This window comes from Populus nigra, chromosome 18 (assembly GCF_951802175.1).
Source record: "Populus nigra chromosome 18, ddPopNigr1.1, whole genome shotgun sequence".
NCBI classification, from domain to species: domain Eukaryota; kingdom Viridiplantae; phylum Streptophyta; class Magnoliopsida; order Malpighiales; family Salicaceae; genus Populus; species Populus nigra.
This window is the reverse complement of record NC_084869.1, coordinates 8,720,986-8,734,140: the sequence shown is the minus strand read 5'-3', so window position 1 is coordinate 8,734,140 and position 13,155 is coordinate 8,720,986. Positions and strand designations below refer to the sequence as shown.

Below are 13,155 nucleotides of genomic sequence, written 5' to 3'. Positions count from 1 at the left end.
ATTTGAAATTATTTATGAAATGTTAATTATTATTATTTTAATTTCTTCATCTTTCATTTTTTTTATTTTTTAGGTTTGATCTCCATTATTTTGATTATTATTTATTTTATTTGAGATAATTTATGAAATTATATTTTTTTTTCAATTTTATTCTCATTCAACCTTTTAATTTGTAAGCTTTATTTCTTATTATTTTAATAAACTTGAGAAAAATAAAACATTAATAAGTTATTTTCTAACTTATTTTTTATGACATAATCAAACATTAGAAAGTGTTTTACAACTTATTTTTCATTACACTATCAAACATTAAAAAATAATTTATTTTCTCAAAATTCATGAAATTTATTTGTTTAAAAAAAAAATTTCAGCCAAAAATAAACCATTTGAATAACAATATACCACCCTCCTGGGAATCAAGAATATTCTCTTCTCGAAAAAAGAGAAGAAGAAGAAGAAGAAGAAGCATCCTCGTCTAGCTGTCAACTTATGATGGTATGGAAGAGTGGGCCATAATCAAATCTCCAAGACCCCAAGCAGACACGCAAATACAACACAACCACATCAGAAGGCACGGACGTTAGTAAAAACAGCAGCAGTAGCAGTAGTGGTCCAGATCCAGGAAGCTTACACTGTTTGTTTCCTTTCACAGCTCAAAGAACATATATATATATATATATATATATATATATATATGTTTCTTCTACCACTTATCACCCGCACTTCACTGCACTAGATCTTAAAAAATCTATACCTCCTTGTCGCCAAAAGGGAGCAAGATATTGTTGGTCTATTTATTATTACTGAGATGGATTGAATGGTGACATGCTCTTCATGTTGTTGTTGCTGTACGGTTGAGTATTGCCTGTGTCCACATACATAAAAATTTTAAACAGACAAGAGTTACTGAGGAATTTGAGATCCGGGGTTGCTGTTTTGATTGGAAAAGTATGGGAAGCTCTGAGGAGAGGGTTGTTGCTGTCATCATGGTCGGTGGACCTACTAAAGGTATCGTTTTTTGTTTTGTTCATTCAATTGCTTAATCACAGTTTGATTTCTATATTGGAATTCTCAATTGTGATTCCTTAATTGTATGCGATACAGTTTAATGCTCATTTTACGGCTCCATTATCGGACTTTTTCCTGGGTTCTTCTGATTTTCTCAATATTTGTTGTAATTTTGATTCTTTTGGTGCAGATAAAGAAACCCTGTTCTTTGTTTCTTTGATTTTTTTTCATCATTCAATTGAGTTGAAATCTAAAATGTTGCAGGCACTAGATTCAGGCCATTGTCATTGGATATTCCAAAGCCTCTTTTTCCTCTAGCAGGACAACCAATGGTTCACCATCCAATCTCTGCTTGTAAAAAGGTATTTATTTAATTCCTTAAAGAAATTATCCTAATTTGTTTGTTTCTTAGTTGGCATAGCATATTGTAGAGTCATTGAGATTGCATTTTCTGTTTCAGATTCCAAATTTGACGCAGATCTATCTTGTTGGTTTCTACGAGGAAAGAGAGTTTGCTTTGTATGTTTCCTCAATCTCGAATGAGCTGAAAGTGTCTGTTAGGTAAAGTGACTTGATGGCCTTTCTTGATTATTTGCTTCTGATTCCGTAGTTCAGTGTTTTTTTTTTTAATTATCAATCTGTGCTTGTAGATATTTGCGGGAAGATAAGCCACATGGTTCTGCTGGCGGGCTTTTTAACTTCAGAGATCTAATCATGGAAGACAACCCGGTTTTCATCTCAGCTTAAACTTTTCTATTAGCATGCACGCCTGTCACCTATTTTACAGTTTTTTCTTTGCATGTTCTTATGTGAACAAGCGGTAGTTGCTAGCATTTTCTGCAGATATAGATGGATGATTTGTACTCCAAAATTCAGTACTGATGCTTGGTTATCTTGCCGCAGTCCCATATCTTTCTGCTGAATTGTGATGTTTGCTGCAGTTTTCCACTCCCAGAAATGCTTGGTAACCTACTTTGCCAAATTGGATTATTTTGAACTTCATGAATTTTTTTGAACTTGTTCGTAAATTCCTCTTCAGGGTATCATATGCATCCTCATGGAACCATTAATTTTAGATATTTCCATGATTATATCGAGATAAATAAAATGGTCTTATGTACGTTATTATATTTTAGCTAAGGTTTCTTTTGTCTAGACAGTTTGCAGTTTATATTTATGTAGCAGAAGCATTAATTACTTTATTTCCCCTACAATGCTTGCAGAGGCCCACAGAGCATATGGTGGGATGGGAACTATCCTAGTAATCAAGGTTAGTTGAATGCAAAAGATAATAACCTAGGAAAATTGTTTAGATTTTGGTATTCCAGCAATAGGATGTACTCTGTTTGTCTCCAAGATGTTTTAACTCCATTATTGTTTTCTGCATGCAGGTCTCAGCTGAGTCAGCCAGCCAGTTTGGGGAATTGGTAGCTGATCCTGACACCAATGAGTTGTTGCATTACACAGAGAAGCCTGAAACTTTTGTAAGTACCAGTCCAGAAACACATTTTATTTAGGGAATTTCAGTCTTTCATTATTGCTCTAATGATTGATTAAAGATGGATCTGATTCAACTTTTTAAGCTTTTTTTTTTTACTATCTTTCTTGGTTGTTATCCCTCTTTTGTTTTTTTTAAAGTAAAACCAATACAAATAATCTGAAGGCATGGTCATTGAATTTTGAAAAGCTTACTTCTGCATTTAAAGGTAAGAAGTTTTTGCTTAGGCTTGATAGCAAAATCTCATCTTTTTTTATACTTAATTTTAGTACATAACCAAACATCAATTTTATTTTATTTTCTTTTATTGAAGTACAATAGGCTTAAAATTGTAGTGAATCCAATGGTGATTTCTGTTATTGTTTACTGCCATTCACTTCGTTTAGGCTTTCCCCCCCTTTTTATTCATTTGATGTTATGTTTTGATGCAGGTAAGTGACCGGATAAATTGTGGTGTTTATGTTTTTACACCAGAAATATTCACAGCCATCCAGGGTGTTTCTTCTCAACGGAAAGACAGAGGTATGTGATATGGTGTTTTGCCTGTAGGGTGCCTGTGTAAGATTAATTTAGAAGTTCCAGAATTCTGTGGTTCTTTTCTTTAATAAACTAGTTTAGCCTGTATCAGCTTTTAACAGGGGTGCATTGTGAAAATCTGCATCAACTAAAAATATTCTGACCCTAAAGCTTGGCATATCCTGGCTGTTTTTTTAGATTGTGATAGCATTCTCTGCAATTATCAATAGTTTGAGTCTTGATTTTGGAAAATTCTGAACTCTGTTTTACCATTTTCAGCTAATCTGAGACGTGTTTCTAGCTTCGAAGCCCTCCAATTTTCTACAAGGTATGTGGTTCATACTTTACCTACTTTTTCATCCCTTAATCTTAATGACTCTAGGCTGAGCATTGCTAGTATAATTTCACTTTAAACTATTATGATAAATTTATTGAAATGGAGTTGAACAAATGTTTTGCCAATCTTTTAATATACCACTTTTTTTTAACTCATTAAAGTTGGCAATTAGTTTTGAAAATACATTTGGCCTCTTAACTGGGATTCTTCAAACAATCCATAAGATGCATAAGCATCTCATGGATTGTTTGAAGAATGGACTGTTTGAACAATCCATATGCATCTGCAGTAACTCATTGGTTTGAAGACCATCAATTACAGTTCTTGTGACTAAGAGTGGATCTATTTTATTTATTTCTTTCTTGGGCCTCTTTAGTCATTGAATTGACTAAAATTTAGACTTCTTCATGACAATAATCATATGTTTGTTTGCTTATCTATGTAAATGAGTGGCTTGGAGAGTTAGTGTTCGAAATGTTCTCGTCACAATTGATTATTTACTGGCATGGGATTTGCCAACCACATCTTGAACTTGTATTAAGAGTCAAGTAGTCAACAGGTCTTCAGTGTAACAAGAAAATTCAATTTGTTCACCTAAATTGGAATACAAATTCCCTGCAGTAATATGAACTTTATCGTTTAAGTTGCAGTATATGTCCTCTCTCTAATATTACTATTCTGGGAGAGACATCCTTGATAGTTTTAGCCAAGTCCTGTTTTAGTATTTTCTTTCATTTCTCAATGTGCATTAATATCGTTGTTATTGCTCACTTATTGATTTGATAGAACCCAATATTTTCCACAAGCTCCTGCTTTGATCCAAGTTCCCTTAACAGGAGTCTTCCAACAGATTATGTAAGATTGGATCAGGATATCCTGTCACCCCTTGCTGGAAAAAAGCAGCTATATACATATGAAACCATGGACTTCTGGGAACAAATTAAAACACCTGGGTAAGTCAATCTTTACATCTTATGTTAGATCTTCTTTGCCATCTTTAACCAGTTACCTTATGTCATTTTCACTAAATTTATACTGCAGAATGTCTCTAAAGTGTTCTGGTTTATATCTTGCCCAATTCCAATTCACCTCACCCCATCTTTTGGCTGGTGGTGATGGCTCAAAGAGTGCTACTATTGAAGGTGATGTTTATATACATCCATCAGCAAAAGTACATCCAACTGCTAAGGTAATCTTTTCATCTTGTTTATGATAACAGATCTATGGGTACAAAATAGAACTGGTGGCCAATGCAATCCTTTTAGTATGTTTTAGTTGGGGCTCCTTTTTCTTTCTTGTTCATAGTTTAGCAAGTACTGTTTTTTTATCCGGTTGAATGCTTACTAGTATTATTCTTACACAATAGAACTTTTAGCCAATGCAATCCTTTTAGTACAATGATAGTCAGGGCTTCTTTTTCTTTTTTTTGTTCATAGTTTAGTTAGTACTTTTTTTTATCCGCTTGAATTCTTATCAGTATTCTTTTTGTCAAATCCCTTTATGGTGGTTAGGTGATGGGAATTAGGTGCATTGGCCTCTAGTTCACCTTTAAAAATGTTAATAGTTTCTTTATCCATCTATTATGATGCAAAAGGAATGTTGGTTGCTTCCTCTTTTCCTTTCAGGGTGGAAAATGATTTACAAACAAAAAGTCATATTAAGATTCCATAAAAATTTGTGTCAAAAAATAAGTCGTAAAACTGTGGGTCTCACAAATAATAAAATAATGATCAAGCATGAAAATTTCACCGCGACATCAGTTACGATTTCTTTGTTTCTATAGCACTTCTCCTTCCTGTTTTTTGTACCGCTTCTTTCCCTGCATATAATTCATTTATGAAATTGACTTTTTTTGTGGAATGTGATGAAACAGATTGGTCCCAATGTCTCTATATCTGCCAATGCTCGTATAGGACCAGGTGCAAGACTCATAAGGTGTATAATCCTAGATAACGTTGAAGTCATGGTAGGGAACTGAATTAAGAGATTTATCATGAATAACTTTGCTATTTTTATATCTTTTTAGGGTGAGGTTGTGGAGGGGCCCCTTAAGATATCTCAAACTTGATTGTATGCTTTGTTTTATCTCTCAGGAAAATGCAGTTGTCATTTATTCAATTGTTGGGTGGAACTCTTCCATTGGGAGATGGTCCCGTGTCCAGGCAAGTTGTCTATCCTGTTATATTTTAGTTGGATGATTGCCGCTCTTGTTTGCTACTTGCCAAATGTTATTCACTTCAATCAGTATCCCGACAATATAACAAAGGCAGACATTATATTTGTATTGCGGAATGTTTCTCAATATCAGTAATACGATTCTAGTATCTACATGTTTAATGTTATCATTGTCGTATTATTTTTTCCCCCTTCTTCCATTGATCTAACCAAGACATTTTGTTAATTATAACAAAGGCAGACATTATATTTGTATAGCTCGATTGACAAGTACAGCCCTGTTTAATGCTACTTGCGGAATGTTATCATTCACTTCATTTAGGCTTTCCCCCCCAATTTCCTTCATCTGCGGACTTCCCTCTAATGCATGGTAGGATTTATTATGTTCAATGAAATGATTGCAGGCTGAAGGTGATTACAATGCCAAGCTTGGGGTTACAATCCTAGGTACATTTTTTATGCATTAACCCTATTTCCCTTTACCAGTCCATTTCCTTTTTTTAGAGGACAAATTATTTCTCTGTACGATCTCAGTGTTCTTTTCCTTGATCCAGGCGAAGGTGTTACTGTTGAGGATGAAGTAGTGGTGATTAACAGCATTGTCCTCCCATACAAGACACTCGATGTTAGTGTTCAGGACGAAATTATTTTATAGTAGACCTTGGAAAGCTCCGATTTCTGCCATCTCTTTCTTATACTGGGAAACCTTGTTTAAAAACATTTATCGATTTGTAAATTGACATTTGCAATTTATAATAATAAAAATTTTGATTTCGAGTTTGACACCTCTCCTGCCAAAGATTCGTGAACATGGATAAATTACAGTACATTTTTATTTCATCAAGGCAAGAGCTGTCTTCATGTGCCGATAAAAAGATGATTTGTACTCCTTTGGCGATTAACTGTGCGATCGAAAATATATGGATTTGGATACACATTGTACACGAGCAGTAAAAACATGAATCCGGATATGGCAGTCGATGCTACTGCAAGCCAGATGGGGAACACACGAGAAAATGCTTCTCATCTATCTGTTGCGGATTTCCTTCACTTGAATCATAGAGCAATACCGATATTACATTCTCCATTGTTGTCCGAAGATCTTCTCACTTTCAAAGAAGACCCAGAGGACATCTGGGTGTTCGTAAATCTCAGTACCGTAGGGTTTAGAAGCATTCGCCTTGTTCCTTCGTTGCCAGCTCTGCAGATCTCACTTAGCTTTGAATTTATTTTCCCTCTTTTCTTCATATTCAATAGCTGGGAATCAAACATTAATTTACAATATATATATATATGAGCAGCGACTCATAATAATGCAGTTTAACCAAAAGCAATTTACCCTGTGTTAGAACCTTATCTCTAATTTCATCTTTTATAATTCCCGACATCATAAGAGCATCAAAACAGCAAGAAGACCAAGAAAATGTTATAGATAGGAAAAGGTCTGAGTGTATTGTCTATTGCGCTGCAGCTGTTGTCCCATGAAAACAAAATGATATCTTGCATAACCGAAGCAACTTTGTAGCTAATTAACCTAAGGAGAAAAGACGGTATATTCAAATTCATTTGCTTCGAAACATCAGAAAAAGAACATTGTTTGGCCATGCTAAGATGGTGCACGGGGAATATGCATCCAACCTGAAGCCATTTTTCTATCCTAAAAAGTACAAAAATAAAAAAAGAACAAAAGAGAGAGAGAGAGAGAATGGAGTGTCTTATACTGTACTGGTAGCAGAGACACAGTAATAAAAAACTAGGAGATGTGTAATGGTTTCTTCCCAGCAACTTCCGTGTACCATGATTTCCATGCTTCCGTGTAGTGAAAAAAGAGATCTCTCAAAGCTGCAAAAATTATCAGAATATGAGCTTTTCATATTTCCACACTTTTTGTTCCAAAGGTTCAACAAGACAAATGGATGGCAAGGCATATTAAAATAAACTACTAACTGACGAGCAATCAACACAATGGCATCTCAGAGGAAGCACTGCCCCAAATTATCAAGCACACGAAACCTAACTCACAAGTTAGTCAAGTGCTAAAAAGGCCAGAGCAAAACTGCGTGAAAAATGTGGATAGGCCTAGTAAATGGGAAAGTGGAGGCCTCAAGGGAATGGATACAGATATATAGCAGTCTAAATCGAATGGTTAAAAAATTGTTTTAATTAACATGATTTAAATAAATAAAAAATTAATATAATTTTTTTTTATTTTTCATACTCTAAAAATTTTTTTTTTTTTTAATTTAATTCTTGATTTAGGATAGTTAATCAAATATTAATAATAATAAAAATTAATTTTTATTAATTCTTTAACCTTTTAATTTTTAAAATTCACTGTAAAAAAAAGAAAAAAAAATTTCTAACTTGAACTTTTCAAGTTTTACACACTTTTTCTTACCTTATTTTTTGTGTTTTTCTTTTTCTTTCCATGCTTTAGTTTTTATTTCAAATCTAGAGTTTAGTTTCATCTTATTGAGAAATATTTAATTTATGTAATTTTTAATTCAAAAATCTTGTTTAAAAATATATTTAAATCAATGTTGTTGGAATTTTAGGAGACATATTGTAAACATTTTAGTTGTACAAATAAAAAGCAATAAAGCATTAACGACAAAAGATTCATCATTGACAGCAATAAAAAATTCATTACGTTAAAATACTTCAATAAATAAATATCATTCTTGTTTCAATTAAGCATAATTAATTTTATTATTATGTATGCTAGAATTTTTTATTTTATATTAATTACAAGTTTGAATATATACTTAGCATGCATACTTGTATTCTATTATTTATTTTTTTATGTTGAAATCATGTTTGTTATTATTTATACTTTTATATATTTATAGTTTTAAAAGTATATAAATTCTATAATTTTATTGGACATTTTTTATTTAAAATGTTTTTATAATAATAAATTAAATTTATTTCCTCACTAATCTAATATATTTATTTACAAACTTTGATTTTCACGAATAACTAACTTCACTGGACGAACAAAGTGATATGACCTAAGCAAACCATATTTGCTTTTCTTAAACGCATAGCTTTACTAGCAGACCTTCAAAAAATAGCCTATTGACAATTTTCATGCTTTCAGACAACTCAACAATGGAGTGATCAGTTCTCCAACTCATTGCATGGTATCACAAGGAAACATGAAATGAAAGGCCGACAGACTATGTAGGCCAGGTGTTTTCGGTTTCATACTGAACATGTATTTCTGAACCTAATCGTCAAATAATTGGATCTTGAAGTCTGATATGGTCAAAACGTTTCACTGAATTTTTTATGAAAGCATTAGGTTGTACCTTGGTTTTGGTATTGAGGACGGAAAGTAGAGGAAAGACCCTCCCAATCATAGATCTGAGTCACTTTCTCTTCAGAGTTGCCAACTCTGGCTATGCTAACAGGAGCAAAAGGGCCAAACTGGAAACTTCCTGAGTTCTGCTGTGAATCCTGGTCGATATTGCCTCTCTGAACGACAGTTACAATATTCTCATCTTTTATTTGCTTCTGCATCTTCAGATTCTTGCTTTTATCCCCATCAACTGAAGAATCCGTTTTATTTCTTTTAGAACATATGTTTGTGACATCAGCTCCAAATGTCCTCTTCCTAGACTCAAAAGGAGCCAAAGGATCACCTGATCCATTCTCCGATTTTCCTCTCAAACCTAACCACCTGAATGCAGGTTTCCTTGTATCAGCAGTATGTGTCTGCACATCATTTAATAAATATCAGTACTTTGAAGAATTGTATTAATGCTCGAGTAACAAAGGCTAACATGATTCCTTTAAGTTTTCAATAAGCATTTGTCATGATTGGTTACCTTTTCAATAAGTTTTAGAGAAGAAAGCACATTTGCGATGTCATATAGCCTCCTTACTTTTGCTGCACGATCATATTATTCACAGAATGTAAACCAATGAGCTAGACCACTAATTGCTCGTATCAAAAGTTGAGGAGTTGAGAAAAATTACTTCTCATAATTGAGGACTTATGGCCATCCCCGAGTAATAACTTGGCAGATTCATCTAGCGAGATCAAATTTGCCTGATAACAAAACACTCATAAGCACCTATGTAATAGATAATGGCTAGAAAAGTTATTAAGACATCATCTGACATTGTAGTTTAATCATGCTTTAAAAAAAAAATTAAAATTTTTTTAGCTTTAAATTTTTTTTTTTTATGTTTTTAAATTACTTTGACATGCTCATATTAAAAATGAATTTTAATATATTTTCAACCGAAAAACACTTTGAAAAACAACATTTATAACACTCTAGGCTGTAAGAACTAAACTCATTTAAGATTTCACTCACGTTGAAGCACACAAAGAGCTTGACAAAATTCTGAGTAAGAAGACCCAGCGACTTTTCCCTCCTATGATCTGTAACAAAAATAAGTGAGTTGGTTATAAGATGTTAAGAAAAGTAGATGGGTAATTATATGTGCAACCAAAATTTTGAACAAAACATAGGACTAGAATAAATAACTACAAAGACCTTTGAAAGTTTGTTAAGCTATTGCTTTTTTAAATCATATGCAGATTCTGTGGAAAAAAAACTTACTTGTACAAGTGATGTAATAACATACGAGAGAGAAGAAAACATAAATACAGATGCTCATAGAAAAGGAGAGGACATTACCAAATCTTGACGCCGCTGTAGATTTGATAATACCAGAATTCTCATTCTGGCTTCCAGTGTTAGGATTGGAATCAGAGTCATCATCTTCATCCTCATCATCATCTGCAACCTAAAAAATTCAACACACGAAAAATGAAGATTAACAAAAAAGTTCACGACTAGAAAAAAAGAATGAAAGAAGCCCTTATTAAAACACAGGAAGTTCATGAAGAAAGAATAAATAAACCCTTAACAGTCCGCTTACTTTCACAGAATTATTGCTTTGCTTATCAATTGTATTGACATTATCTCTCAAACCCTCTTCCTAAAACATCAACAACAACACAAAATCAGCCCAATTTCAAAAAACAACAACACTTCATAAGAAAACCCATGTCGAGCTCAAGTATACGGAACATATAATCATTTTCTTTTATTTTTTGGGTTATTTCTACTACCTTTAATTCTTGTAAAGCTTTAGGGACTGCAGCAAATCCCTTCCATAAATACTTGTTCTTTGCTTTTCTTGCAAGAACCTTTAAGAACATCAAAAACCCATATAAGAAAACTCACTAAAAAAACAGAAAAAAAATTGAAACATCATAATCAAGAGTCTCACCCCAACACTCTCCAAAACATTGACTATATCATAGATCCGCCTTCTCTCAACCCCTGCAAATCACAAACCCATTAGAAGAAATTAAAAATCCCACCCATTCAAAATACGGATCGATATTCGTAAATCATGATGACCAGTAAAATATAAAAATCAGAAATAAATAAATACCTAATTTTGAAGCAGCGTCATCAAGTCCAATCACGTCAATGTCATCTCGATTATACAGGGTCAAGAAACTGCACAATTAGTAAAAATCAATTCAATTGCGGGGGAAAACTATGAGTTTATGAAAAAAAGAAAAGAAAGAAAGAAAGATGGGTTTGTTTACTTGGTGCATAAGAGACCGAGAGATTTCTGTTTCCTGCTATAAGTGTGATGCCTTGAAGAGGGATCTATAATATCACTGTAAGACAACGCCATTTTCTTTTCTTTTCTTTTCTTTTATGAGTGCAGATCTGATGCAGTGAATGGAAAGATGGAGAATATGAGGAAGGGAAGAGAGGTAATTACCGTTAGAAAGGAAGAGAGAGGTAGAGGGAGAGGGGGTTTTCTGTTTTCTTAAGACTCTGGTAGGCGGGGTTTGGAATTTTGAACAGAGGGAGCAGTTTGGAGGGTTAATTATCTCTAGCGGGAATTCGAATTCCCCCCCCCCCCCCTTTTTATATTCTAACCTGGACGCGCTTTTGAGTTTGTGTAAAAATTGGGTTGTGTCAAAAGTTGATGTTAGCTAGGATGTGTTTTTTTTATATATATAGTTTTATCATGTTTTTTTTTAAAATAATTTTTTGATATTTTAAAATTATTTTAATATATTAATGTCAAGAATAAATATAATATATATATATATATATATATTATTTTGATATATTTTTAAATAAAAAACATTTTAAAAAATAACCGCAACTATAATACCAAAAATTACCTTAGTATTTTATAACCAAAAAAGGTTATTGCATGAATAAGTAAAAATGATATTGGATGAAAAAATATTAAGCTGGTAGCCCGTGGTAGTAGTATGTTTGAAATCAAATTACATGTTGAAATGAATTTAATTTCATATATGATTCGAATTCAATTAATAACCTATTAAAATTTTTATATTTAAAATAAAATAATAAATCATGTAATTGAATTCAATTATAGTCTTTGGAATACTTGTGAAAATAAATTGAATTAATAATCTTGATTGTTTTGCCCTTAAATCATTTTTTTTTGTTAAAAAAACACTTGTTTTTGTTACAACAACCTTTATATTTATCAATTTTTAACTACTATCCTTTAATATTTTTACCATATTTATGATTTTTCAATCTAACTTAAGTATCTTAACATTAGACTACCTTGAATTTTCTTGCAATATAAAAAAAAAGATTAAAAAGTCATTTTTCTATCAATGATCTTGAGAGAAAGGATTCAAGAATATTAATAAGTAGACTTCAGACTTGGAATCATCCATTCATCATAAAAAAGAAAATTCAAGTCAATGACTAACATAATTGTAACAATGTTAACAACTCAATAGAGATATTAATAATTCTTAGTTTTAATAATTTAAAAAATATCACCATAGAAAATAAATTTCTAACAATTGTATAAATACTAGTTTTAACTTTCATGCTTAACTTGAACTCTTCAATAATATATTATCAACTCATCTTTTTCATCAACCATTTAAAGCGTAGCTCTCCCGGGTATCCAAAAAATATTCCAATAAGATTAGAATGATCTACAAGTCATTCAACTACTTCAAAAAGATTTGGTCCCTCCAATCCTAATTCCCTCATTGCTTTAATTATCTTGTTCGGCTTCCAAACTTGATGGTTTGTGTTCATAACAACTTGTGAAATATTCTTCATTGTACGGGTCATTTCTTTAAATTATGAATAATAATCACCTATCATTGGTGTTTTTTATTTTGTACCTTCCGAAGATGAAGTTCTAAACAATCACGGAGTAAATGATAATAGACCTTGTATTATTGGTGTTAATGGAGCACTTGGGACGAAAGTTCTCGGAATGAATATTATTATTTGCTTTATCTCATTAACATTGTCATAACATATTTTTGGGTTATTCTCAAATTCATTTCTTTTTCATGCACTGTTGAAAAAAAAAACAACACGGTGTCGTTTTGAACGACATTGGGTTGCTTCTTCTTCCCCTTAACATGCAACAGGGGCAGAAAAAGTTTTTGAATTCATTTTCTCTTGCTCTCTCTTCTCCCCCTAACACAGTCCATACTCCCACATACCCTACCAACTTGATAAATAAAAGAAAGGGATACCATGCCCTGCAAACAGGCGGCCACCTTACCCTGTAGAGGTAAGGTAACCCCACTCCCCCCGCACCACAATGGGACAAAAGCAGGGGG

At 32.7% G+C, this 13,155-nt stretch overlaps 2 protein-coding genes across 2 annotated transcripts; one reads left to right on the top strand and one right to left on the bottom strand.

Annotated features, from left to right (window-relative positions):
- Window positions 1-408: 408 nt before the first annotated feature.
- Window positions 409-6,319, top strand: LOC133678736 (uncharacterized). The gene is made up of 15 exons (XM_062101217.1): window positions 409-1,008; window positions 1,273-1,370; window positions 1,469-1,569; window positions 1,659-1,737; window positions 1,912-1,972; window positions 2,232-2,278; window positions 2,400-2,492; window positions 2,938-3,028; window positions 3,302-3,350; window positions 4,196-4,312; window positions 4,401-4,548; window positions 5,233-5,325; window positions 5,453-5,521; window positions 5,939-5,981; window positions 6,089-6,319. Exons 1-15 carry the CDS (start codon window positions 951-953, stop codon window positions 6,187-6,189), a joined length of 1,248 nt encoding a protein of 415 aa, XP_061957201.1. The 5' UTR covers window positions 409-950; the 3' UTR covers window positions 6,190-6,319.
- Window positions 6,320-7,087: 768 nt separating this feature from the next.
- LOC133678737 (E2F transcription factor-like E2FE) lies at window positions 7,088-11,418 on the bottom strand. Its single transcript, XM_062101218.1, has 11 exons — window positions 11,113-11,418; window positions 10,953-11,020; window positions 10,785-10,837; window positions 10,624-10,701; window positions 10,431-10,490; window positions 10,187-10,295; window positions 9,860-9,927; window positions 9,516-9,588; window positions 9,365-9,426; window positions 8,846-9,251; window positions 7,088-7,376 (listed from the first exon to the last, which is right to left on the bottom strand). Exons 1-11 carry the CDS (start codon window positions 11,202-11,204, stop codon window positions 7,288-7,290), a joined length of 1,158 nt encoding a protein of 385 aa, XP_061957202.1. The 5' UTR covers window positions 11,205-11,418; the 3' UTR covers window positions 7,088-7,287.
- Window positions 11,419-13,155: the final 1,737 nt, after the last annotated feature.

Excerpts from the sequence above, each read along its gene's own strand:
- LOC133678736 (XM_062101217.1), top strand. The coding sequence starts at position 951 with ATGGGAAGCTCTGAGGAGAGGGTTGTTGCTGTCATCATGGTCGGTGGA. Across the intron at positions 4,313-4,400 it reads GAACAAATTAAAACACCTGG|AATGTCTCTAAAGTGTTCTG; the intron begins GTAAGTCAATCT and ends TTTATACTGCAG. Across the intron at positions 5,326-5,452 it reads TAGATAACGTTGAAGTCATG|GAAAATGCAGTTGTCATTTA; the intron begins GTAGGGAACTGA and ends TTTATCTCTCAG.
- LOC133678737 (XM_062101218.1), bottom strand. The coding sequence starts at position 11,204 with ATGGCGTTGTCTTACAGTGATATTATAGATCCCTCTTCAAGGCATCAC. Across the intron at positions 11,021-11,112 it reads CTCGGTCTCTTATGCACCAA|TTTCTTGACCCTGTATAATC; the intron begins GTAAACAAACCC and ends CTAATTGTGCAG. Across the intron at positions 9,252-9,364 it reads CTCTAAAACTTATTGAAAAG|ACACATACTGCTGATACAAG; the intron begins GTAACCAATCAT and ends AATGATGTGCAG.